The 26,747-nt window shown below is 50.2% G+C and overlaps 1 protein-coding gene across 1 annotated transcript in view; it reads right to left on the bottom strand.

The window, feature by feature from the left end:
• The window catches only part of PAPPA (pappalysin 1), a 224,305-nt gene that overhangs the window by 28,627 nt on the left and 168,931 nt on the right, over window positions 1-26,747 (bottom strand). The window contains exons 15-19 of the mRNA XM_045840799.1: window positions 26,342-26,525; window positions 19,953-20,163; window positions 19,126-19,297; window positions 10,247-10,394; window positions 4,709-4,818 (exon numbers count right to left, since the gene is read on the bottom strand). Of these exons, the coding sequence (XP_045696755.1) occupies window positions 4,709-4,818; window positions 10,247-10,394; window positions 19,126-19,297; window positions 19,953-20,163; window positions 26,342-26,525 (825 nt within the window). The remainder of the gene's footprint in view (window positions 1-4,708; window positions 4,819-10,246; window positions 10,395-19,125; window positions 19,298-19,952; window positions 20,164-26,341; window positions 26,526-26,747) is intronic.

The raw sequence follows: 26,747 nt of genomic DNA, 5'->3' as shown, positions 1-26,747 counted from the left end.
AGGAGAATTAGCCTTGGGTTCAAACTCTGATTCAACCACATGTGTTATGTGAATTGGGCAACGACATCTTCTTAGAAATTCGGCTTCTTCATCTATAAAATGGTGATAATACTTTATCTCATTGGAGTGTGGTGGAGACAAAATGCCTACATATCATAGTTATTCAATAAATGCTGATTTCTCTTTCTTTCCTTAATTCCCTCTCTCCTTCCCTTCCTCCTTTCCTCTTTCTCCCTTCCACCCCTTTTTCAGAAGCCATTATATAATCCAAGGTCCCACCTGGCTAGAGGACTTATAAGCCTCTCGGGTGTGGGCAGCATTTTCTACTGGGGACATCTCCCAGCTCCCCTGAGCAAGAGGCAGTGCGAGGCGGACAGGAGGTGCTCCTGCTCCCGAGGCGCTGGCGGGGAGAGCCCGAGCCCTGAAGTCGAGATGCCCAGGGCCAGAAGAGCCTATCTCATTCAAAGGTTGTAAGCCAACAGCTTCCAGGCTACACAACCCACAGAAATGTTTGGTTTGGCACATGAAGTCCTTAACAGAAGTCAACATTATTTGCCAATATTAAGAAAAAACGAGGGATTTCATATTTTTAAAACTCCAGATTTCTTGTACTCAAGAAAAAAAAAGAAAACTCTGGCTACCCTAAGCCCATGTTTCCACCCTCCCATATTTTCCTGGAGCCACCCTCTTTGGAAGCAGCCTGTTTCCTCAGTTTGCCACAGTCCCCACCATTCCCTGCAGTCTCTCCACTACTCAGCCCGAGGGGCATCTCAACTTCTCCTTGAATTTGTATTGCATTGTCTCATTTATTAGACTGGAAAAAATTTCTCTGTATCCCTATCAAAGTGCATGTGTTGGGAGGGAGGCTTCCATGGGGGTGTACTTTAAAAAAATAGAGGGATAGAGTGTTTTGTTCTTAATGAAAGTAAAGCTAAAGTATTTAGTACACCTGAAACTAATGTAATCTTACATGTCAATTATATGTCAATTAAACAAATAATCAAAATCAACAGAGATTGCCTTGGCAGAGGGGGCACTGCCTGGTCTGGAGCAGAGAGGACTCTAGGGAGCTGGAAATGACCCCAAATTGGTGTGGGAGCTGGTTTCATGAGTGGACACAAACATAAACATTTACCAAGTCTTGTGCTTAAGATGACCATGCAAATTATAGCAAAATTAGAAGTAAAAAACCTCAACTGTATTTGAAAAGTCTTATTTAAGTTGGGTAGTATGTACGTGAATGTTTCTTGTATTTTTCTCTAGATCTTCCTGAAATATTTGCAGTAAGTACTACTGCTACTATGAATGATATACCCAGGTATTTAATATTAAAAAAAGAAATGATGTGTTTGGCCTGCTTTAGCCATTCAGCCTACCTGGCTGGTTCCTGCAGATGTTTAAGTTTGTGACTCTGGATCTCAGCCTATCTCTCATTTCACAGATGGAGAAACTGGCCTAAAGAGTGATAGGATTTATCCAAGGACAAGCAGCAAGTAGGTCCCTGGGCTTTACCTAGAAGCTTGGTCACATCACTCAGCAACCAGAACTGTTTAGTGAGCATCTACTGTGTGCTAGGCACTGAGGGGTGTACCATACACATAAGATGACCATGCAGCTGCCTTCACAAAGGCCACTAATGTGGTATACTAGCCATAACAAATGATCTCAGTGGTGATACTGTACTTGTCTAAGTAGTCATTGTTCTCTGCATATGTGCCAGTAGGTGTCATATGTTCAAAACAGAGCCTGTCGTGTATGGGCACCAGTGGGGGCTGCAGCTGGCTTGCATGGGCTCACGGGAGGCAATAGTGTTTCTCTCTTCCTAACGCTGCGTGCAGTGCCAGCAACTTGGAAAACCTGGCATCTTCCATGGTGGGAACATTTACACCATAGTAAGTGGCAAATGCTACAAATCAGAGTTCAGTTTTAGGGGGAGAGCTGGTCGCTAACCATTTACCAGCAAATCCCTGGTAAGCAGTCAGTAGATGTTTTCGCCTCTATTATTATTATTGTACATTCAAGAGAGGCTCCTTGGGTAGCTAGAGTAAACTACAGCATTAGACTGAGCTGGGGCCCTCTTCAGTTCCTCTTAGGCATGAGGCTTCCATCTCTGAGACTCCATTTCCCCCACCAGAAAGACAAAGAGACTGATACCCACTTCCTAAGGTGTGTGTGCACATGTGTGTGGTAGGGGTGTGGGTGCAAATAAAGGATGGAAGGTGCCTGACCCAGTGCTGATTCACAGTAGGCATCCATGAACTGCCCAGTCTGGCCTCTCACTCCTTACCCTGGGACAAAGGTGATGGGGTGGGAGCAGAGCCTCGGCCCCAACCGTCGACCTCGCACTGGCCCTCACAGGCAGACCGGCAGAAGGCAGAGCCGTCCAGGCCAGCTCCAGCCCAGCAGCGCCCACACCAGCAGCTCTATTTCTGCAGCTCTCCCCACACAAGGGGCAAGTGTGCAGCCGGGGCCAGCTTTTCTGCTGTATTCCTGGAAATCATCAATCTCTGCCCTTCGCCCTCCTCCCTTTTTCTACCACATTTTTTTCCTCCTGGATAATGAGGCCTCCGGAGACTGGTGAAGGTCTGAACCTCGTTATGGCTCTCTCTGTAGGCCGGCATCAATAAAGGCCGGCAGACCAGGGAACTGGGTGGGGGTTGGGGCGGGCAGGCAGCGGGTGGGCAGCTGGGGAGGGGGGCTTGCAGGCTTTCAAATCCCTGGATTTATTTCACAGTGAATTATAACTGAACTCTTTAGTGCCCAGGGCTCACAGAGGAGAAAGGGTGGGAATTCACCCACGGGGAGAGGGGGCGGCTGTTGCAGAGAAAAGGACCAAGGGGAAGCTGGCCAGGGGAGCGTGGTCTAGATCAGGCAAAGGAGCCCTGCAGTACTGGGTGCAGCGCGGTCTCCTGGGCCCGCCCTGTGTGCGGGTGTATCCCCTGCCTTTGGGCCTGGGAAGTCAGGGTAGGAGAGAGCGGGGGAAGCAGGGCGGGCAAGGAGCTGTGACCATGAAGATCCTGTCTCTGCCTCCTGTGGGGCCCTGGCTAGCTCCCTCCCCTCTGCTCCTTGGTTTCTCCATCTGCAGAATGAGGGGCTCGGGCTTGGTGATCGCCAACATCCTCGGGATTTGGAAGTAAGGGCTCTGTGCCTGTTGCTGGATTTGTGCAGCCCACTGGCATTCACTGGGACATTCAGTGAGGATCTATGCGGGACTCTGGGTTAGGGACGGGAAAGGCACGTCGAGGGGAGAAAAGGGGTGAGCTTAGAGAAATGGGCTGTCTGGTGGGTGTGTGGGAACATTGGAGGCAGAGAGAGAGAGGAGGGAGATGGAGTGGGTGCTCATGGAGGGTAAAAAGTGCGCGGGGGAGGCAGAGCAAGGTGACAGCCGTATCAGGAGAGGGAAGAGAGAAACAGTGAAAACAGACGCAGGAAAAGGAGATGAAGTTGGCGATGGGGCAGAGAGCAGCAGCAGAAGGAAAAGAGGAAGGAGAAAGGAGGGAGAACGCTGGGGAGAACGCTGGGGGGGTGCACAGGGCAGAGAGCAGCCAGGTCCAGCGCCAGGTGTGTAGCCTGGAGTGCTGAGTAAGCCCTCACAACCATGCCCTCGGCTCATCTGAGAAACAGGACACCCCGTATCGGGTTCTGCCTGGCTATCCAGGGCGTGATCTGTGGCAGGCGGGCAGACGGCGAGGCCTCCTGGCACCCCAGGCAGAAAGGCTGGGCTGGAGCCTCCACTGAACCTCGCCCTGCATCTCTCGCCTCCTTCTGCCACCTTCTCCGGGGTAAGGAGCCAGTGCCCAGAGCTGGTACATGTGGCTTGGGATGTGTGTTGCCGTGGAGGACGAGAGCAGGCTCCCACTTCAGTGCTGGGGGCCCCTGACTGATCACAGAAAGGAAAGTGGGAGTGGCCAGCCCCAAAGATGGACTGGGCAGTGACACTGGCTGCCAGGAGGCCAGGCTTCCATGGTCTGGCCGGGCCAGCCAGCCTGGCACCTGGAGCAGCTCAGGGCACTTGGGCGCAGGCTTCGGTCGGAGATCCCGCTCCTGAGATATCTCAGTGCCCACGAGTTGAGAACACAGACAGTGCTGCCCCCCACCCCCGACCCCAGAAAACCATTCTGGGGTTTAAATGCAGTCTTGTGTGCTAAGTGCTAGGCACATGAACATAGTAGGTGCTTCATAAACAATAGGTGTTACTAGTTCCCCATATCACACACTAGTTGCTTTCTACCAAATGAGTAAATCGTGGGGAGAGATACCAGAGATCTAGGCTAGGGAACGTGGAGGGCCTTCCAAGAGCTTATCGGATACTAGAGAAGCCCAGTAGCACCCTTCTCATGGGCTCGGGCTTTCCAGACAGACAGACAGACACAGGTGTGTGGACTGGCTCTGTGCTTTCTGCTGAGGTGTTCCTGTCTCAGTTTCCTCATCTGTAAACTAGAAACATTGGTCCTCTCATTCCCAGGCTGTCGCAAAAGTCAGCGGGACCGTGAGGAACAGGTTCTTAGCACAGGGCCCGGCAGAGGGAAAGTATTAACTACTTAAGGGCTGGAGAAATGATTGTAAGTCCCCACCCACAGGCAGGTGTGAAAATTTGGTATTGTAACACATGTAAAGGGATTCACGCTGGACCAGGCCATAGGAAGAGTTCCACAGGGTCGTTTTCCTCCCCTCGGCCCCAGGCAGGCAGGCAGCCCCCGTCACTTACCTCCACCCGGGTGGGGTTCAGCCAGTGGGGGATGTCGCGTATGGTCACATTCACTGGCAGGATGATGGACTCGCTGTTGTGGTCCAGGCATGAGGTGGCACACTCGGACCCTGCAGGGAAGCAGAGTGGGATCAGCCCCAGTCTCCTGGTGCTCGCCGGCTGCTCTCGCACGGTGTGGACCCTGCCACTCCCTGGTCCCCAGTGGACTGGGCTGCCCCCCTTGAGAACAGTGGGAGGGAGTGAACTCCTCAGCGGGGCTGCCCCTGGTCTCCCCGACTGTTCTCTTGTCTCCAACCCAGCTGGCATCCACTGTGTATCGGCCCTGGGCCTTGTTTGGTCTTGTTCCTCCCCTGCTTGAAAACCTTTCCAAGGTTCCCCACATCCAGGACAAAGTCCAGCCCCTTTCTCTGGCATTCAAGGCCTCGCATGATCTGGTCAGCCTCATCTCCCACGAAACACCTTCATGCTTTGGTTAGTTCACCTGGCCTGCGCTTGCTTGGTTTTCCCTCTGAGTCCCACACGTCCTCGCCTCTGTCTTCCTGCTCTTGTGCTCTCCTCCTGAACCATCCCGCCCTCTGCCCTCTCACAGACAAGTCCCACTGGCTGTGAGGCCCAGCTCAAATCCTCCAGGAAACCTGCCCTGCTGTGTGCAGCTGAGGCAGGGCGGTGTTCAGCACCGGTGCTGCCCCGGCAGGGCAGGGGTGAGGTGGCTTCCCCTCTGGGCCTAACCTGGTGCCTGACACACAGGGACCACTCAGTAAGCGCCAACCAGTGAATGGGGATCACATGCATGCAACTCCAGCTTCTCAGCCCCGGGCTTTCTCTCGGCACAAAGCGTGCATTTATTTCCTCACCTGGGCCTTCCAGACCTTTCCCACTCTAATTCAATGTGTGCATTACTAGTGACCCTTCAGTCCTGCTTAGAGAAGACCTCCATGCTTTGCTGACAGGCCGAACCCCCCTGCTCATGGGCACCCATGACAAATTTGGAACATTACGCCTTCCCATGGGCTTGGTGACTGTTACATTTTAGCAACAGCTCTCTTCCCCGATGCCCTGTAAACTCCATGAGGTCAGCACCCTCTGTGGTCCCCATTCTGTGCCCAGAGCCTGGCACTGGGCCTAGCCAACAGCAAGCACTCAGTATTTGTGAGCTGAATGAAAGAGATGTTGAGTGAGTGAGTGCATGGAGGGGGAGGAAAAGAGTGAATGAAAGAACAACACAAGTTGTGAATGAGGAATAGGCATTTAGGTACCTTATGAAGGAGGAAGTGAGTATGAAAATGGAAGAGTAAATGAATCAATGACTGCATAGAGAGTAATACAAAGAACTGCAAAAATGAATCAGGTAATGAGCCGATGAAGGCAAGCATGACCAGCGGGGACAGGGCTAGTACACAGAGCCCTCGGTCCAGGGGTTTCTCCTTGAAGACAGCTCACTTTCGAGCTGTGGGTTGGCAAGCTGACTGTGAGTTGGCTCATTCATTCTCTGCCCTGACATCACACACTCCGAAGTCTCATGAAACATCAGTCCCATCCACGAGATGGCCCCAGGGCTGCAGAAGGTGCCTATTCGTGTGGGCAAAGCACCGAGGGGTCGGAATCTGACTACAGCCCTGGGGTGGTCACCGACTTGCCTTAGTGCTGAGACCACCCTTGCACACTGAGTGGCTCACGAGAGACGGCCGACTCTTTTTTTATAAAAAAGCGTTTTATGGCCCTGGCTGGCATAGCTCTGTGGATTGAGCGTGGGCTGCGAACCAAAGTGTCGCAGGTTCGATTCCCAGTCAGGGCACAAGCCTGGGTTGCAGGCCACAGTCCCCAGCAACTGCACACTGATGTTTCTCTCTCTCTCTCTTTCTCCCTCCCTTCCCTCTCTAAAAAATAAATAAATAAAAATCTTTTTTAAAAAAGCATTTTATTTTATGAGCCATTCTCAATGCTCCTTTCCAAATGTGTGTGTCTATGGATGTGTACATGTGTGTCTGTCCAGGGTGGGGCAAAAGTAGGTTTGCAGTTATTCTGATGGAAAATAATATAATAATTAATAAATAACAACACAAGAATAAAGGCTGTATTGCAACTGTAAGCCTACTTTTTGCCCCACTTTGTATATACACACACACATACACATACATATGTACTTGCACACACACACACACACACACACTTATCATGCATGCCCAGTGTCTTTCCTGTTACCAGCCTGCCATCCTCCTCAGCCTCAGAGGCGCCCCTGGACTGGAGAGGGGGAGGGAGGGCGGCAGGTGCAGGACATGTCTAGAACTTCTTCACTTTAAGCACAGACACTGGGCCCAGAAGGGGGAGATTCCTGCCTTGCCCGGTGGTTTCCATATGTTGGGCACTGTCTGCAAATCTAGCCCAGTGAGACAGGTGTCATCACACCTCTCTCACGGGTGACAGAGCTCTGGGCCCGCAGCTCAGGTTCCAGAGCTGGCGAGTAGGGGGCCATGGATTAGAACCCTGGATCTCTGCCTTCCCAGCCCAGAGAGGGGTACGATGGAGCCTCACAGAGGAAGAGAAGGGAAGCCAGCAGTGGAAGGGGATGGGGTGGGTGAAGGGCCAGAGGAGGAAAAAGAAGCAGGGGAGGCACAAAAAGACCAAGATAAACGATGAGAATAAAGGGGGGAATTCGCTAAGCAGTGGGGGGAACGCAGGGCTGCGCGTTTGTCGTGAGACCGTGAGACCGTTTGGAGGGAGTTTTAGGGAGCAATGATAAAATGATTCTGAAAATGCATGCAAGAGGCAGCCTCTGAGAAACTGACAAAAGCTGAATTATGCCAAGAGGGGAGAGAAAGGGAAAAGTCTGGTCAGTGCCGGCGGCCGTGGCTGCCTTCAGCAGCAGAGCCCTGTCTTCGCTCCTGTCTCTGTGCCCCGCCCCCAACCCCGAGCAGCTCTGGGCTTCGGGACCAGGCAGCTGTGTTGTGATAGATGAGCCCTAATTGGCATCATTACAGAGCAGTGATCTCACCAGGCCCCCGCCCGCCTCTCCTTCCCCAGGAGCAGGGAGGGTGGCAGCGTTGGTGGCAGCTGGTGGCCGTTGCTGACGAAGGGCTCCTAGCTGCCCCAGAAGCCTCCCTGTCCTGTTGGGGAGGGGCCCAAAGGAGCTGCTCTGGGTGGCCCAGGTATGCCCTCCAGCACTGCGCCCCCCCCACCAAGTCCAGCACATACCAACACATACTTCGCCCCTGTTTACGAGGGCTTTGAGCATGTCCCTCTTCTTGCTGAGGGGGACCCTCCCCAGGGAGGGACTCAGCCTGGGAGGGACGTCCCGGCAGGCTTTGGAGGTGAGGAGAGAGAGGGAGCTGCGAGTCCAAAGGGAAACCTGCTTCCCCTTTTCCTCCTCCCTCAGTGTCCCCTGTTGCTTTTTCTCTCTGAGCTCCGCCACATGCCCCGGCCTGGGTTACCGTATTCACAAACGGGGTGTCTACATGGCAGTGTGAGCAAGAGTAGCAGGGGAGGGGAAGGAGACCCAGGTTCCAGTGTCGTACAGACTTCTTTCCCTTCCTGCTTTGACCATGAAGAAGCCCAGTGGGTAAAGGCACGAACTGCCACACCTCTGCCCACCTCTAGAGCCAGGTAGGATGGCTCCCCTGAGTGTGGTTGGGACGTGGGAATGCGGTGCATGTACAAAGTGGGCACAGGATGTATTTGTGCACGTGTGTGAGCTATGTTTGCCTTTTGTCCATCTTTCTGTGTGTTTGACATGTCTTGGGGCATAAGATGTGTCTGTGCCCGTGATGCATGTGCAGTCATGTGTCACATGGGAGTGTGTGCTGTGTATAGCCATGTGTGCATGTGTTTGTGTAGCATTTGGCTGCTGTGTGCATGCTAGGCATGAGCTTGCTGAATGATGTGTGTCTGGATCTGCGTTTCATTATTAAGCGTTTGTGCTTGTGTTTATTGATGAGTGTGTGAATCTACTTGAATGTGTCAGTGGGTGTAGACATAAAAGAAGTCTGTTTTCATAGGTTTTTAAAAATAGAAGTAAGCTCATCAGTGTTTTTCTGCCAGGGCTGCTTAAAGCCAGTCATGAGTGTGACTGGATATTCCACTGCACATCCTGCCTAGGTTGGGGGTAGGGGCCCCATCACAGACGTACATGCCCAGAGCCATGCACACCCATCAGTGATGATGGAGAGACACTTTGGCCTCGGGAAGGAGCAGCCAACCAGACTCGCTGTTGCTGCACCTGTTGCCCCAACCTTCTAGAAAGTCTATTATTGGTGGGCCCTTTGAGATCCCAGCCCTCTGCAACCCTCCTGTCAGGGTCCTTCAGACTGGTGGTTCTGCAGGATCTTAAAGTACCTTCTGAACCATTACAGAGGGCACCGTGCATAGGGCGTTTCCTGACCCTCGCAGGAAGAGCAGATCCTCTGGGCTAAAGGCCAGAGGGAGTGCCGATTTCTACTCGAAGTTTAGGTGAAGAACTTCTGTGCTCTGAGGCCGTGTGTTTCCACCTCCAAGAGGAGTGGTGAGGCCCCACTCACCACCACGCTCCAACCACGGGCCTCGCGTCTGCACAGAAAGTGGAAACTCATTTTGCTGGGTGCAGAACACGTTGGCTCTGTGTGCCTGGGAGTGAGTGTGTGCACAGATAACCTTATGCTCCAGACATGCCTGGTAATTGTCCCATAAATCACGCTGGCTATGAGAAAGGACATTCAATTCCCTGGGCTTTTCATCATGGTCAATTAGGGAATCAGCCCAAAAGGTCAGCACCACTGTCCTCGGCCAAGGTTAGACTCAATGCATGCCCAGTTCCTCAGGAAGCCTCGGAGCCTGTGATTAATGCGTCTGTCCAGGCTCTGGGTTTCCACCAGGCAAACCCCTGGCATCGAACCCCAGCTTGTCTCCCCTCACTGTGAGCATTTTGCACACTGGCCTATCACCACACAGATGGCATTTTGAAACTGCTATTTATTTACCCTCATTTTGGAGGCAACGGAGACACCATGGAAAGGACTCAGGCTATCCCTTCAAGCCTCAGCGTTCTCCGTGGTTGAAGGTCGTTGAGAGGATGAGATACAATGTCTCTAAGTGCTTGATGAGGAGCCGGACCCACAGTAGGTCCTCGTGAATGATTAGTGTTATGCAAATTTTACGATGAATACTAAAGGCAGCCACACTGTACCACTATTGCTTTCTTATCTCCCTCCCCCGCCACCTGGTTCTTTTTGTCTGGAATATATCATTTCTTGCCCAAGAAGCTCTTTGAAATCCCTGTGTAAGTGTCCCTTTCTCTGAGAGACCTTTTTTGTGTCCCCTGGAGCACGGATCAGCTGTTCTGGACTCCAGCATGACTATGTACACTCACCCCCACCCCCACTGCTTCGACAACGTCCGTGCCCTTGACTTTCTCTGAAAGGAAGAAGTCTGGTCCCATCCATCTCTGTTTCCCTGGTGCCTCCCACAGGGCCTCACACGGTAGAGATTCCCAACTACCCAGCGAGGCCCTAGCCCTGGGTCCCTGGAAGGTCTTGCCCCTCCCACACGGACCCCATGCACCCATCATACCTATGGCATAGCCTTCGGGACACAGCAGTTTGAGGTTGCTGTTGAGCGGGCTTGGGACCGAGCACTGGCCTTGCATCTCCGGGCAGACATGGAAGGAGCCACTCCAGGTGCCATCTTTCCGGCAGTGGATGACATTGCTCCCACGTCCCTGGATACCACAGAAACACAGTCAGGACCAAGAGATGCCCCCACCCTCAATCTCAGCTTCTCAGAATTCAAAGAAAACCATTTCTCATCTCCCCAGTGTTCTGAAAGCATTGCAGAACAATTTCTTAACACTGGTGGAAACCCAATCACCCTAAAACAGAGGCATTGGTATTATGTCCACTTTACAGATGGGGAATCTGGGGAGGGACTCAGTGTGGGAAGAAACTGGCTCAAAGCTCCCCAGAGAGCCTAACTCCCAGGTTCCCTAAGTCCTAGCTTAGTGTTCTTTCAGAGATTTCAATCAGAGGGATTCGTTTTGTTGGTTGGTTTTTCTAACGGAGGAGGTAGGGGCCCAAATGCACCCCAGCTCGTGCAGTGAATGAGAGCTCGGGTCCTGCAGCTGTTTGTAAGGAGGCAGGTACACACCAGAGCTTGCTTCCTGTCAGCCAGTGAGAATGCATGCCAGGCCAGGCCTCTGCCCTGTGCTAACTCAGCAACCTGGGCCTGGCTGAGAAGCTTTCTCCTCCCGAGTATTCCCTTTCTCTCCTCCCCTTCCCTTCCTTTCTTTGGCATCATTCCATCCTACCCCATCCTATTGCATCCCATCCCATTCCATTAATAATGGCACCGAGAGGGTAGTGTGGGGACACTTCTCTCTGTGCCTCAATTCTCCAAAGTAAGCAATGACCAGTTCCTCAGTCTTCTGCAACGTGGCAGACAAGTGCAGCCTGCAGACACAGCCCTTTCTGCAAATCCCCTTCCAGTGTCTAAGGTCCTAATGGGAGTCCAGCTCTGTAGAAATCTCAGGTCTGCCTCTGAATTCAAGGACCATTTCTTGGTGCCCATTCTGTGCCCAGCTCTGTGGAGTTCAAAAGGAAAGTAAGCCAGTATCTGTCCCAGTGAGCCAGGACAGAGCCGGAGGAAAGACAGTCATGGGAGCAGCCAGCCACGTCAGTGCAACCGTGCTCAGCGGTGGCACTGTGAGTACACGGGGACAGCCACCAAGGGAAAGCAGGGGAGCTTCACAGAGGGGGTGATGTACAGAAATGAGTTTTCAAGGACGCATAAAATCCTAGGTAGAATAGGGATGGAAGGGCATTTCTAGAAGGCCAAAGGGCATGTGCAAATGCAAGGAAGTACAGTAAGCAGCAGAGAGGCTCCAAACCTCATCAGTCTTGTGACCCAAGGGAACAAATTGGGGAGGCTAAGCTGGTAAGACCAACAAGGTGTGGGGCCAGCTTACATTTGGATTCTACCCCTTGGAAATGGAGAACCATGGGAGTTTCTGCATAAGGTATCCATCTACCTGAGAACAAGCTGTTTATTCTCTCCTTCTTTCAAGCTTGTGATACGAAGAGAAAGTACATGAGGCCAGGGCAGCTGACCATACTCCACAAGTGCGACAATCTGTAGAATGGCTGGCATGCCCCTCGGCTTCCATTGAAACCCCTGTGTCTGGCCCCCAGGGTCCCTCCCCCTCACCCCTGGGCCTTAACTCTGTCTCATTCTCCTGCTTCTTGCTCCCTACAGCATCAGCACCAACCTTGACTTCAGTTTAAATCGCCTGCATTCTCAAATGCAGTATAAGCTGGTTCACTCAGCCCTGCTTCTGTGGTGCTCACTGCTCCTTCTGTCTGCTGTTTCCTATCCCTGGCCCCGCCCACATATATTATCACCTGGCACAAGCCATCCTGTCCTCGAAGCACCTCAACTCTGCACAGTGCACGACCTTAAGGCCTCTGACAGGTGTTGCCTCTTTGGATCATCTGTTTCCACCTGGAGGATGAGCTCCTCAGGGCCCAGGAAGTCTCCCTCCCTATTCACGTAGGTGCCCTGTTACATAGCCTCAGGGCCTTCTGCAATGTCAAATAGGTTCTGGCCCCTCCATTCATTCACCCATCATTCAATAGATATTTTTATTCACGTAAGAACTATTTGTTTAACAAAAGGTGAGATGAATAGGTAGAGAGACATGGAATGCATTTGGTTAATAATTAGAGATAAATGAATGCATGGATGAGGAAATAAAGGAATAGGTGAGTAAATGAAGCAGAGAGTGGATGAGGGAATGAATGAATGATTGTATGCACAAGGGGATGAATAAACTCCTTGAAATAAACTCCTTCAGGCCTGAGGCAGCCTTAAGCTTGGTCTGAGAAAACAGCTGCAAGGAGACAGGATTCCGAAAAGAAAGAGGGCCCCTCTCTGGGCCTCTCCAGAGTCACCAATTGCAGCGGAAACCTCTGTGCCCATGAGTGAAGGATGACCCATTCTGAGCACGCAGCCGCAGGGTGACTTCAGCGTCCACCCTGAGATGTTCTGTGTGAGCTCAGGGAAAGTTTAAGAGGCTTCATGTGGCTTCAGAGAACCCCAACTCTCCCTCCCAGAGCCCCAGGCCCCATGATTCTGCTGGGCCCCCGGGGGAGTAGGAAATTGACCCCAATTTCCTGTAGCCTTGGCCCGAAGCTATGATGCATTTGGCCTCCAGCCCCTGAAGGGCTGCAGATCTCAGCACGAAGGGGGCCAGAGCTGGCTGGGGAGCTTGGTTTGCAGCAGAGAATATATTAGAACTAGATGGAATCTGCCCTGGGAATTTCAGACTGGGAAGGCTCCACCACAAAAGGTGGGAGCAGGAAGGCACTGATCTTGCTACCTCCAGTCTCTCTCCCTGTCCTGCCCAGCTCCTCTGGAACTTTGTGCTTTTGACTCAATCTGCTTTAAAGACTCCTTTTGCTAAGCTGCCTTACCCTCCCACACAAGGCCTGTAAACAGGCTAGCTGTCAGGCTCCCTTGGTGGAACCCAGACACCACGTCCAGCCCCATCTCTTGCTTGGTGCATGGCCTTCCTCCTGGTCTCGTGGTTCGTCTGCCTCACCAGCATGCTTCTCCTGCTCCCCACCGCCACCCTTTGCTGTGCTCTCTGCAGAGCAGACTTTCTGGAGCCTCTCTGAACTTTCAACCCCTCCTTCAGGACTAGATCTTGGTGCACTCAGGGCTTGCCTACCACCTGGTGAAGATTCTCAGGGTAGATCCTTGATGTTGAATCTAGTTGGATCACAGAAGACCTGACATTGAGCATCCTATCTGGGAAGCTCAGAGACTGCTGGCAGGGAGCCCGCTGGTGTACCTGGCTCTGAAGGCACAATTTTGCACCATGAGGTGAAATCTTTGACAAGAGGGCTGAACATCCCTCAGCAAAACAGTGTGCCTCTCTGGGCCTCGGCATCTGTCTGCAAAAAAAGTATATTGTGCTCTCTCGAACTCTCTTTAGCTACACAGGTCTACAAAGACCTGAAGGCTCATAATAATCACATAATGAAATACCTATTGTGTGCCAGGTGCTTTCCGCACACTTGAAAATCCTTTTAACAGCCCCGGCTGGTATGGCTCAGTGGATTGAGTACTGGATTTCAAAACAAAGGGTCTCCAGTTCGATTCCCAGTCAGGGCACATGCCTGGGTTTCGGGCCAGGTCCCCAGTAGGGGGCACACGAGAGGCAACCACAGATTGATGTTTCTCTCCCTCTCTCCCTTCCCCTCTCTCTAAAAATAAATAAATAAAATCTTTTAAAAAATCCTTTTAACAATGTAGTCAAGTAGAAATTGTCTCTTTTACAAATTTGGAAACTAAGGCTCAGCTAGAAGGTGAAAAAGTAAGTTTTGAAATGATGCTAGTGTAATGATTAAGAGTATGTATGGGCTTAAGCCAAACTGCCTAGGGCCAAACTGCCCTCTCTACAACATCCTCTCCATGTCCCTTAACTTCCCTGTGCCTCAGTTTCCTCAACTGTTCCATGGGCATGGTGTCCACCACCTGAGAGTCACTGTGAAGGTCGTGTGAGTTAGCTCATGGGGAAGCATCGGGGCTTAACACACACACGTCGGGCTTTTTCAGAATCCGAGAAGACTCTTAGCCACTCTGCGTACTTTCTCTGAGGGTCCTTCGGAATCAACCCAACCACCACCGACGTTTGAGAGGTATGGGGGAGGGGAGAGGAGCTGAGGGGAGACAGCGAGTTAGACTTCCTCTACATTAGTAGAAATAGAGATGAACAAGGTAACGACAGAGAGAAACGAGGCCACATCAGGGCGAGGCAGGACCAGGAGGTGTGGTGCAGGATTTACCTAGCTGAGCTCTGGAGGCAGCCTGACCCGGGAACAGCAACCTCAGTTCTTTCACACCCAAGCTGTATAACGTGGGACAAACCTCCTGACCTCACTCAACCACAGCTTCCTCATCTGTAGAATGGGACAGTAACGCCAGCCGCTATAGGGCTTAAACGAAGTCGTCTCTGTAAAGTGCTCAGCCCAGCAACGGGCATGGAGTAAATGCCCAACAAATCTCAGCTGTTGTCAATTATTTGCCTCTGTTCCCAGTCAATGCCCTCACATGCATGTGCTTCCTCCAAGTTAGGTACAGAATGAGTAGAAAAATGTGGCTTGTGTGCTGAGTTAGTTAAAAGACTGCTGGTAACTTGCTGTGTGCCTTGGGGTAAGTCCCTTCCCCTCTTTGGGCTCCAGTGGTACCACTTATACCGGCAGATCTCTGAGACCCTGCCCACTGCTAACGCCACATGAGTCTATGATATTTCTGACTTCCTCTAGGAAGCTGGATGCTTGGACAAGTGCTTGCTGACTTTGGAGCTGGACACGGCCCCTGCTTGCAGAGGCACTGTGCATGAGAGCTATACTGTGGCCACAGCAGAACCCATAAAGGCAGGACCAGCTGCATGCCACCGGTGGCAGAAAGGCTTTTACAGCCACCCTCTGTGATCCATGTAAGGAACGGAATGCATATTGATTCCACTCCTACCCTCCCTCTCTTGCTCCTGCTGAGATGCCGAAACCCACCATTCAGTGCCTGGCTTCGTGCACAAAGCACCTTCAGCCTTTTCCTCTCTTGCTGCAGCCTCTGTGCATGCATCTCACACCAACCCTGTCCCCATCCCGAGATGGCCCACTCCTCATAAGCCCCCATAGTACTTCTGACAAGAACTGAGACTGAATTATCACCTCGGACAGCTCAGAAGCATCTGAGCTGGATTAATGTTGAGACAATTAGCACTTCTCCCCAGTCACTGGGGATGAACCCTGCCTTTGCTGCCAGCCTGCCCTGGAAACGCAGTGGGAGGCACAGGGCTGTACATCGGTTCACACTGCCCACTGGGCAACTGTGGGCAAGCACTTAGCCTCCCGAACCTTCCTTCCTCATCTGTAAAATGGGTATATTGTTTCTTTTCCAAAGGTTTACAGTGAATTGTCAAAATAAGAGAAAGTCTGCAATACCAATCTGGCTTTCGGGAAACACCTACAAATAAAAAAAGCTGTTCTTACTAAAGTTCTTTGTCTCCATTTACAAGGATAATGCTATAAATTCTAGAGTTGTACTGTCCAATAGGGTAGCCACTGTACAAGTGTGGCTGTTGGCATTTAAATTCAAGCTACTGAAAATTGCATAAAATGTCATATTTTGGTGCTCACTCTAGCCACATTTGAAGTGCTCCGCAGCCACATGGTGGCTAATTGGCCACCATATTGCGTAGCACAGATGTGGAACATGTTATCAACCCACCAAGTTCTAGCAGGCAGCGATAGTCCAGAGCAGGGGTGTCAGACTCATTTTCCCCTGGAGCCACATCAGCCTCACGGTTGCCTTCAAAGGGCCCAGTGTAATTTTAGGACTGTGTACATGTAACTACTCCTTAATAGTTAAGCGAGAGCTTGGTGCTGCTGCCAGATAGAAACAAGGTGCTGGGCTGGATAAAACAAGGTGGAGGGCCGGATTCAGCCTGCAGGCCTTGTGTTTGCCCCCTGTGGCCTAGAGAGAGTATATGTTCTGCAGGTTTATTTGAGCAAGAGGTCTGGTTTCCCTGTGGTTCATACTGATCTTCCCTCCCCACACCCCGGCCTCATGCTGGATAGATGTCCCCTTCTCTGACTTTCTGGGGCTAACTTTCAAGCCACTGCCTTTGTGTTTTGGTTCTGTAGGAGCCCACAGGGAGCACTGGGGACGACCCCCACTGGAAGTGACCTTGAAGGCAGGCTAGTTCATTTGTGCCTTCCCCAGGGCTGCCACGTACGGGGGCACAGGCTGGGTGGTGCGCAATCCCAGGGGGTCCTTGGAGGCATGCACTACCTTCATCCCCTCATTTAATCCTCACAAACTATGAAGTAGGTGGTATTATTATCAACCCTCCCCCCCACTTTATATACGAGGAAACTGAAGCTTAAAGAGTTAAAAAAACTTGCCCAAGGTTTCCAGCTAGTCAGCGGTGGAGCCAGGATTCGAACTCAGACACCAGATCCAGCATCATCCTGGCTCCCAAGGAATCAATAAAGTGGAGGTTTTATTTGTTAATTTGCTTTTAGTGGTGGTGGGAGACAGAACGTGAACCTCCCCTGCCACAGCCCCTGTCCTCTCTGCCAGATCTGGAACTTGTTTGGAAGGCAAAGAATCCCTGCTCCATACAAGCTATTTGATTCAAGATGCTCCGGGGCTGTACGTTTCTGTGTGTTTACAGGCAGCAAGAGGGGATCTGAGGTGAATACTAGATTTGGCTCTCAGTCCCCTGGTCTGAGGGTAGAGGAAATTCATTTGCAGTACAAACTAGAAACATCAATTGTATCAGGAGCCCATTTGGCACGCGCCCCCTCATTCTTTGAGCCGACAAGCAATACCCCGCTCCTCTGCGTCTCGCCTCTCCACCAGTTGCCAAATAGAGCTGCTCGAGTCGTCTGATACATTTGCATTTTCCTCTCCTTTAAATACAAACTGGCCATGAAAGGCACTTGGCAAGCCCCAGGCAGGCTGGGTTTCAGTTTGATATCATGACCACGGCCAGAATATTATTTGGCTCAGTAGTCGGGGTAACTGTTAGCAACAGTTTTATGTAAGGGAGTGCGAGGGAAGTTGATCGGCCCGTGTGAGGCCGTGGTAATCTCCGGCCTCCGCTTGCTCCAGCGCTGGCTCTGGCTTCCCTGGCTGTCAAGGATGGGAACAGCTCAGGGACACAGACTTCCGTGAGTGCACACTACCAAGGCTTTTCAGGTACTGCCTGTTGGATTCCGTCCGTCCACAGCTGGGAGGCCCGGGGCCTGATTCTGACTCCGTGGACCCCAGCTGTCTCACCTTGGGTGGCTGAGTGACTTCTCTGAATCTTAGTTTTTTGAACTGGAAAGTGAGGAGATGGGTCTGGGTGTTTACTGCAGCTCTTTGCCCCGCCCTGTCATTTCTTGAGCCCCTACTAGGTGCCTGGCATTGTGCCCAGAGCTGAAAACACAGGGACAATTAAAGATGTGGTCAAGGATTTCACAGCCTGGGACAGGGGGAGGAGCCGGGGGAGGAGAGGGAGAAGGCATACAATGAATTTCAGTGCTCTGTGTCCAGTGCTGTGCAGGGGGGACCCTGAGGAAGGGCACTGAGCTCAATAGTGAAAAGGATGTCAGGAAAGGGTTCATGGAGGAGGGGATACAGCTGGAAAAGGTGAGTGATTGCAGAGGTGAGATCAATCCTCTGGGGATAGAGGAAAGGTCTTGAATGCCACCCTGAGGAGTTGGGATTTTATGCTATTTCAGAAGGGCTTTTAGCAAGGGAACTGACTGATGCTCTAAACAAACCACTCTGGCCGAAGTGTGGACATTACAGCAGAGAGAGTCTAGGGCTTAGAAGGAGGGAGATGATCAGGAAGTTGCTTGGTGGCCTCGATTAGGGAGGTGGCACTGGAGACACATGAGAACTTCAGATGTCTTGGAGGAAGAATGGGTAGGACTCAGGAATTGCTTGGAGGAGGTAAGGATGGTGGTTGGATGGTGGTTGGGCAGTGTCTGGTATTTGGTAGCCAAGAATAAAGAACAATGAGGACTGACTGAGGGTAAAACCTGCCCTGGGGCCCGGCAGGCACAACTGTGGCCTCACCTGGATGAAGATGCTCACACACCTGGGAGATATGGAGTTTGCAGTTCCACCCTAAGGGGCTGGGTCTGTCAAGGAGAAGTTTCTTTTGGAGTTTGGCCTTCTTCGGAGCCAGCTTGGCCTCTAATTTCCTTTCCCTGTATTGATTCCTTACATGTCTTACTGGGTTGTGTGTGGTGGAGGGGGTGGGTATGTGTAAGGTTTAAAAAGAATTAGGTCACAGAGCTCCAGCAGAGGCAGGCAAGAGTATTGGGCTTATTCCCAGTTACATTTGGATTGAGAAAAAGTTCAGTCCCTGCCATCTCCTTCTCTTCTCTCTTTTCTCATAGTTTTCAACAAAACTGTACCCCTAATCTAATATGGTCCCCTTTCTCTTTATGCTTGAGGAGCCAACTAATGTCTTAAGACAGTGGTAAGTCTTGTGACTTTAAATGCTTCAGGGATCAATACAGTGGCCATGGTGGCAGAAAGTTGGCCTTGGTCACTCCTATCATATAACTTAACTTTGATCAAATTTATACACTGGGATTTCATATATGATGTCCTTCACAAGGGTTCCAACACTAAAGTATTTTTAAAGCTAAGAATCTGTGAACAAATAAAATCTGGCATTACAGAGAAGAAAACAAAGCCCAGAGAAGTTACAAAGAAAGCTCATTAGAATCCAGTTCCTTAACTTCTGCATTGGTGATATTGCTACTTACGTGTGTGGTGTCTGGAGCAAGTCTCCTGGAGGAAATGGTTCTTAAAACATAGGCTGGTCTTTGGTAAGAGGACAGGAGACGTACCAAAGTATTGATCTCAAGTTCAAGGAGTCTTACCTGGGCAGCCTCGCTGTCTTCACACTTAATCCTACACTCGCTGTTGAACCGAAAGCCATCTGTGCACTGGTAGATCCCGTGGAATTTTGGTGGAGGAGGGTCACAGGTCACAGGAACACAAGCTGCCTCCTGCCAGCTGCCGTCTTGGGTACACTGAGTCTTAAAGGCCCGTCTTCAAAGGAGAGATAAAAGAAGAGACATCTCAAAGACTAGACGGAGGGCTAGATCCATGCTCTACCAAGACACCCAAGTTTCTCTAAAGCCAGCAGGCCTCTCGTTTCCCTTTTCCATTCGTGGTTCCCCACCTGTCCTGTTGGGTAGGGGGGCATGCGTAAGGGTTAAGGAAAATTCATTCATAGAATTCCTTCACCAGGGGCAAGCAAGAGTTTCAGACTGTGTTGTGGTTACATGTGAACTGAAATAAAATCCAAGCCAGATTAAGTCGTCTTCTCTCTTCTTCCCAGAGTGCTCTGATCGGTGCCGACACTGATGATAGTAACACCTACTGTTTACTGAGCAATTACTAGGTGCCAGGCACTTTGCAAGCACTTTACATATGCATCCCCATTTACCCTTCACAATAATGCTATGTGGAACTGTTAACATCACCTTCGTCTTATTGAAAAATAGAGACCCAAAGAAGTGAAGTCACTTGCATAAGGTAATACAGCCGACAGGCAGTTAATAACAATGTCCTTTAAGATTCCCATAGCACAGAATGGGTTTTGTGTCCAGCAAAGAAACAAGGACTTCTTCCCACCCAGAGAGCCAGACCCTGCTCTGCTGCTCTCCAGGACCTGCCAGTCTGTGTTTGCAGCCCCACTTACTTCTTTGACTTCCGAGAGGAGCCGGGCACATGGTATCCAGGTTTGCACTTGTACTTGCAGAAAGAGCCCACCTTGTGCTTGTTCTCTCGGCACCGGGTGGTCTGGAGGTCTGCGTTGGGCACCGGGGGCGGAGCCAGGCACAGGAGCTCGCACAGGGCCTCCGGGAAGGACCACAGCCCATCCTCCATACAGGTCAGGAGGCTGTTGTTGCCTGGAAACAACAGACAGGTGGGCTTAGCCGACAGGGTTCTCTGATAACCAAGTGAACGCACGGGCTGCCTGGACTCAGGCCAGCCTGAAACACCAGAGGATCTTCCTTGTATAATTTCAGACCCTTCCATTTACAACCTGGGACCCTAGGGAGATCAAGTCAGCTGCCACAAAGAAGAGGAGATCCAGCCTGGAAAGTGACTTATCTCACGTATACATTGAACTAAGGTTCAAGGCTCCCAACTACCACTCCTAAAGCTCTTTACTCAACAGGAATGAGACCTCACAGGCCTCTTTGCTTTGCCAGATGCACATCTGAACCCGGGGATGCAAGCCCTTGCCTTCTAGTAATTGACAGAGAAGCTCCTGTGTGAATCTACCGAGAGATCTGATGCCACTCCTTGCTGGGCCTTGCTCCCCTTATTCACCCTAGAGCCCATCATGCCTAGAAGGGACAGCAATGTGCTATCTGAAGGTCTGACTTTCTTGTCAGTCCCCAGGGTACGTGAAGCTTTGCCAAAGCAGCTGAGAGAGCAGCACGTCCGCCGTAGCCCATGCCAGCTCGGACAGCGTGCTGATGGCTGTCGGGAAGCTGGCCTGACCGGGAACGTTGCACATAAAAATGAAACCTGGGGAGTGACGCTTTTCCCTGCCAGGTCGTATATTATCCACACAGCCTTCCCCCGGCCTCCTTAAGACCATGAGAGATGGACCTGCAACTTGGGTTTCTCAATCAAACTCTCCTCTTCTGGGTGATCACTGAATGGTGTTGACAGCCAGGGCTGGAAGCATGCGGGAGGATCTGGGATTTGGAGACTGGAGGGTCTGATTTGAAGGCTGCAGGGGTGGAGGGATGGGGTGGAGCTGACGGTTACCATGCACTGAGTGCTTTGATGTGCATTCTTGTGAATGAGAGATGAGAACCTTGTGGTGAGGATCTCGTGCATTCTCACAGCTGTGCTCGGAGTGGGATGCTTTGTATTTGGAAATAGAGACTCAGACAGGGAAGTGACTTGACCAAGTTCTCATAGTTAATAAAAGGCGAAACTGAAGTTTAAAACCAACATTGCGTAACTATAAGACAGTCATTGTTTTCAATGGGAAGTTGGCTCTGTATGCTCAGCAGAGCCCTTGTTATCTGAGAGGCAACCCCAATAGCCGATCTATAGAAAGAAAGCAATTGCTTCTGCCTTTCTTTTTTTGCTTTTTAAAGATTTCATTACCTTATTTTTAGAGAGGGGGTGGGAGGGAGAAAGGGAGGAAGAGAAAAATAAATGTGAGAGAGAAACATGGGTCAGTTGTTTCTTGCATGCCCCCAGCAGGGGACCAGGCCCACAACCTGGGCAAGTGCCTTAACCAGGGATCAAACTGGTGACCTTTCGCTTTGTGGTATTATGCCTGACCCACTGATGCACACCCTTCAGGACTCTCCTGCCTTTCACGGTGATGAGAAGACACAATGAAACTGCCGTATTTTTTGGACTATAAGACACACTCCCCAATTTGGGAGAAAAAAAGAGGGTGCGTCTTATAGTCCGAATATACCTTACCTGGCTCATTTGGGGATGGGGGGAGCAGGTGGCAGTGGAGCTGGGTCACCGGTTATTAAATATTTTATCACATTTTTTGCTTCAACATTTTTTTTCCTATTTTCCACCTCTAAAACCTAGGTGTGTCTTATGGTCCGGTGGGTATTATAGTCCTAAAAATACAGTACATTTATGATAAGTGTCCAGAAAAGTGCTGTCAATTTTTTATTTGCTTCTTTCACTCCCTCTATGCTTGCTTACCTTCCTTCCTTCCCCTCCTTCCTCCTAACCTTTTCCCTACAGTAGTAGAACTGAAAGGACCATGTGAGTTGCATAGAAGACTTCGTTTATTCAACAAGCATCTGCATAGCATTTACTATATACCAGCTACAATCTTATATGTTGGGACAAAGCAGTGGACAAAACTCAAAAAAATAAAAAGAAACCTCAAACCCTCTTGGAAACCTCTTGGAGCTTATTCTCATTGGACGGGGAGGAACACAACAAATTATAGCAAGAAGTAAATTATTTAGTGTGCCAAAAGGCGGTAAGTACTACGGAGAGGAATAAAGCAGGAAAAAGGAGAGAGTGCTGTGTAATTTTATGTCAGCTCCCCCGCTTCCCCTACTCCTCCCCGCCTTCCCATCATTGTCAGTGTGATTCATCTGGTGCGCACAAGACAATTTAGTGTCTGCAACCCCCCAGAGGGTCCTACGTTGATAAACTGTGATACTGCAAAAACAAATTGCAGATATTTCTACAGCACGTCAAAGGAGTCAAGGGTGTGGAAGGATGATTCATTTGGCTTCCACAGAAGCAAAGGCTTCCAGAGCACCAGTGACTATACGCTGCTTCTGCATTGCCTCTGTGATTGGGACAGAGGTGTGGGCTGCCCAGGCATAGCAAAAGGTGAGGGGGAAGAGGAGGTATAAGAGACCTGGGGAGGACACCCTCCCTAAATTTCCCAAGAAGGATAAAATATCTGCGGAAAAAGTGTTGGGACTCTGCCCTGGCTGGTGTAGCTCAGTGGATTGAGTGCGGGCTGTGAACCAAAGTGTCACAGGTTCAATTCCCAGTCAGGGTACATGCCTGGGTTGCAGGCCATGACCCCCAGCAACCGCACATTGATGTTTCTCTCTCTCTTTCTCCCTCCTTTCCCTCTCTAAAAATAAATGAATAAAATCTTTAAAAAAAAGTGTTGGGACTCTAAAATGTGCCCCCTATCCTAAATGGGGAAGTAAAAGTTGTGGTTCCTTTGTGGCAAGATAACATAAAAATTGCAAAATGTTCATCCAGAGATAGATAAACAAAAAAGTAAACCAGAACTATAAATCCTAGGAGAGGGTAAACAGGCATTAATCCTGTGCCACAGTCCAAAGAACCACACTAAAGCAGGAAAGCAGGAACTGGCGATTCAGGACCATGGACATGCTCCCACCCCACATCAAACAAAACAAGGAGATGCAGACACTGAACTGCACAGAATCAGCATTTCCAGGCCCGGCTGCAGCCGCTACAGTGCATGTGGCTTTGAAGACACATGATGTCCATTCCCTGCCCACATCCCCTTGGCCTTGACCTCCATACCCTGAAGGATGTTTACAGCAGCTGCAACCCTATCTATGCGGGAGGCCCTTTGTCCCGATCGTGGATACACATTCTTCCTGCACACAGAGCAAGTTCACAGTCCTGAGGAGTCGGTCACCCTGTAAGTAGCGTTCAACCAGTGACGGATTTGGTGGATGCACATGGCAGTTTCCAGAGCTGCAGTAACTGAGGAATATTCTACCCTAGTTCCTCAGAAATCTGGTTGCCCACAGCAGTGACTGGCTTCAGAAAAGACCCTTGAAGGGAGGTCACTCCCATGCCTCCCTTTCTCATTCCCCTACCTGAGTCTTCTAGGGGAACACGGCACAGAACCCTGGGTGAAGGCATTTCTGAGTCGGGGGTTCCTTGTGGAGGGGAACAGTGCTGATGTCAGAGTCTTGCTTCCAAAAAGTTATGTGACCTTGACCTTTGTTTGTCCATCTTTTAAAGCCAAGAAAGGAAAACTTGTTCAACCTGTCTACAAATGCGCCGAAGGAAATTTCACTCTCCAATGAGTATTACAATAATTACAAATACACTGTCAAAAGAGATGTGCCTGTCTTTATTATTTTACTTACAAGATTATACAGAAGGCCACATCTCTTTGGGATTGCCTTTAAGATTAAAATTAACCTAGAGCAGAACACAAGGAGGAAAGTGCCGGGAGACCTAAGGTCTGGTTCTCTTTGTACCCCATACATAGTGTCGGCACTGCCCACATCCTAACGGCAGGGAATGCAATCTCTTCATTCTTTTATTTCTAGAATATGGACTAGTGCCAAGCACATAGTAGGCCCACAATATGCATTTGTTAAGTGTATGAGGTATTATGAGTATATCTGTGACCTTGAACAAGGTGACTAACCTCTCTGGCCCTAAATCAAAGCTGTCGTTGAGTTCTTATCTAGCTCTAACATTTTAGAATGTGAAAGGCTATATACTGGCCACTGAATTGTTCTGAGAAAACAAAATTGCAGCTAGCAAGGACAAATAAACACTGAGGAGGCTGTGTTAGCCAAAGGCTAGTGCTGGTGAACTTGGGAAGAGATTGTTTTATTTTTCTTGGTAAGAAAACAGAAGTCACAGTAAAAGAAGAGGAAGAAGGACAAAGAGCACAGTAGTGGTTTAGACCTCATGACACCCTAGACTCTGCTATCTACAAAATACTAGGGTGATAAGACAAAACATTCTTTTAGGGGTTGTCTGGAAATTCCCCTTAGGAGGTGGTCCTGTTTGTGGGAAGATGCCTGATGAGACCGGTAGGATTAAGCTGAAGCCTCCAGGCTCTGGCTGCTTCTGAAAAAGCAACGGATGGGTCTCTGCCAGAGAGAGGAGAGAGAATTTGGAGTTCCTAAAGGGAGGGAGGTTGTGGCAGGATTCCGAAGGGAGAAGGTAAGGGGTGAATGAAAGAGCTGAGGGCAGACAAGATGGTTAATTGCTGGGCACTGTTGGATGGGACCAATCTCCCAGACCAGCCAGCTCAGTCTCCATCTTCAGAAGGTGCTCGATGGTGCTGGGTATCTTTTGGAAACTAGTGAACAGACGAATCTGAGGTGAGAGAGGCAAAGCCGAGATAGAAAAAGCAACAAGAGCCAGAATAGAAAGCAAGTCTTTTAAACATACTTTTGTCGGATGTGGGCATGCTTACTTTAGACACCCCACTTCAGAGTCAATTTCAAGTGCACCCAACACGGTTGAGTTGAGGTGATGTAAGTAATGTTGCAGTTTAGGCCATTCCATTAAACATTTATGATTTTGATGTGTTTTTTTAAACTTGAGAGTATCTTTCCCCTTGTGCATTTTTGTAGGTTCTGTCTGTGCTTATAGTATTTATTTGATAAAGGACGTTGGCATAAGTGATTCTAAGGCTATAAATTCTCAGGATATCTCGCATACATCTCAAAGAAGGCTTAGAATTTAAGTGAAATTCAAGAAAAAAATCACCTGGAATATAAGAGGCAAGCGGGCTTGTGGTGCTACCTGTGTTACACCAGGGTCCCAGGGTCTGCACTGGACTGCATGTCGTGAGACAAGGAGGTGAGGAGAGCAGCCCCCGCACAAGGCGTCACAAGGGTGCCTCTCGGAGATGTGTATGTACTAAGCACAGGCTCTCCCTCTGGGATTGTACATACGCCATCTCTCTGAATTCACAACCTGGCCCTTTAGTGGGCACTCCTACGTCTATTTTACAAGTGAAGGGACTGAGGCACAGAGATGCAAAATCGCTCACTCGGGTGGAAGCCAAGAGCATTTATCCTGATACGACTGTTACCTTGCTCTGTGAGTTTGCACAGATTCCATCCCTCTTCTCACAGGACCTCAGTTTCACCTTCTTTCTAATAACTGGTTATTCCTGATCAGCTCCAAGAGCCCTTTGAATGCTGACATTGTAGGAGACCCAAGCTAGCCTCGCACTCATTTCCAAAACATGGCCTCTTCTTTACTGTGCCCGAGGATGTCTCGTCCATGTTCTAATACTCCTAGCACCCAGCCCAGAAGATGCCAGGAAACAACACTTCCTATCCGAGCCCACTCTTCTCTCCCTAGCCAGCCTTTCTGAAAGGGTAGCAGCTGGCTTTGGAGAAAGGTAAGACCCAGGCTCCAATATGAATCCCACCACTCATAAGGTTGCCTTGGACAATTTCCTCCTCTGCAACAATGGAAATAATCATAATACTTACCTCTTAGGCTTACCAAGGGCCCTAATCATATTCAGAGAACTAGTACATCAATCCAAACGTTACTCTTTTAATCTCCTTTTCCTCCTCTCTCCCTCCTTACTTTCTTCCCTCCCTTTCTTCTTAGAAAGTTCACAAGCTTTTGGAGGGGATTCCATCGCCATACGTAACTGCCCACTAAGTTTTCCTTAGCTGCCCAGCAGGGAAGTTGAATTGGTACAGTTGGGATTGGTACTCCCTAAATACAAGTGGTAGAAAGAAATTGGGACCACAGATAAAACCCACCCAACCCTTGGAATCTGAGGCCCAGAAGGAGAGTCTGCAAGCCACCTCTGGGCTTCCCACAGAGGACACAGGGCGAGCCCAGTCTAAGGGCCCTCCGTACCTTTCAGCTGCGCTGGGTGACGACAGTGGAAGGAGCATCTGTTGCCAAAGGTGGTGCCCTGAGGGCAAGAAAAGACGGCAGCATAGACGTGATATTGGTCCGGGATGCCGCAGTCCACAGGCTCACATGCCACCTGCTTGTTCCACTTGCCCTCGGTGCAGGTCACTGTGACACTGGGTCCCGTCTAGAAGGCAGTGGCAGGTACAGTGAGTGATGGCAGACTGCACCCCAAATATGGGGAAACACCCTACTTCCCCAGGCTATGGCTCAGGGTCTCGTCAGGGCACCAGGAGACCAATGCTTAGCATTTAACTTTAGCTCACATGTAATCCCAGCAACCGCATGAATTAGGCATTTCCGTTCCCATTTTATAGGTGCAGAAACGGAGGCTCAGAGACATTAAGTG

This window comes from Phyllostomus hastatus, unplaced genomic scaffold (assembly GCF_019186645.2).
Source record: "Phyllostomus hastatus isolate PE091 unplaced genomic scaffold, TTU_PhHast_1.1 phas_contig_34, whole genome shotgun sequence".
NCBI classification, from domain to species: Eukaryota; Metazoa; Chordata; class Mammalia; order Chiroptera; family Phyllostomidae; genus Phyllostomus; species Phyllostomus hastatus.
This window is presented reverse-complemented; position numbering and strand designations above follow the sequence as displayed.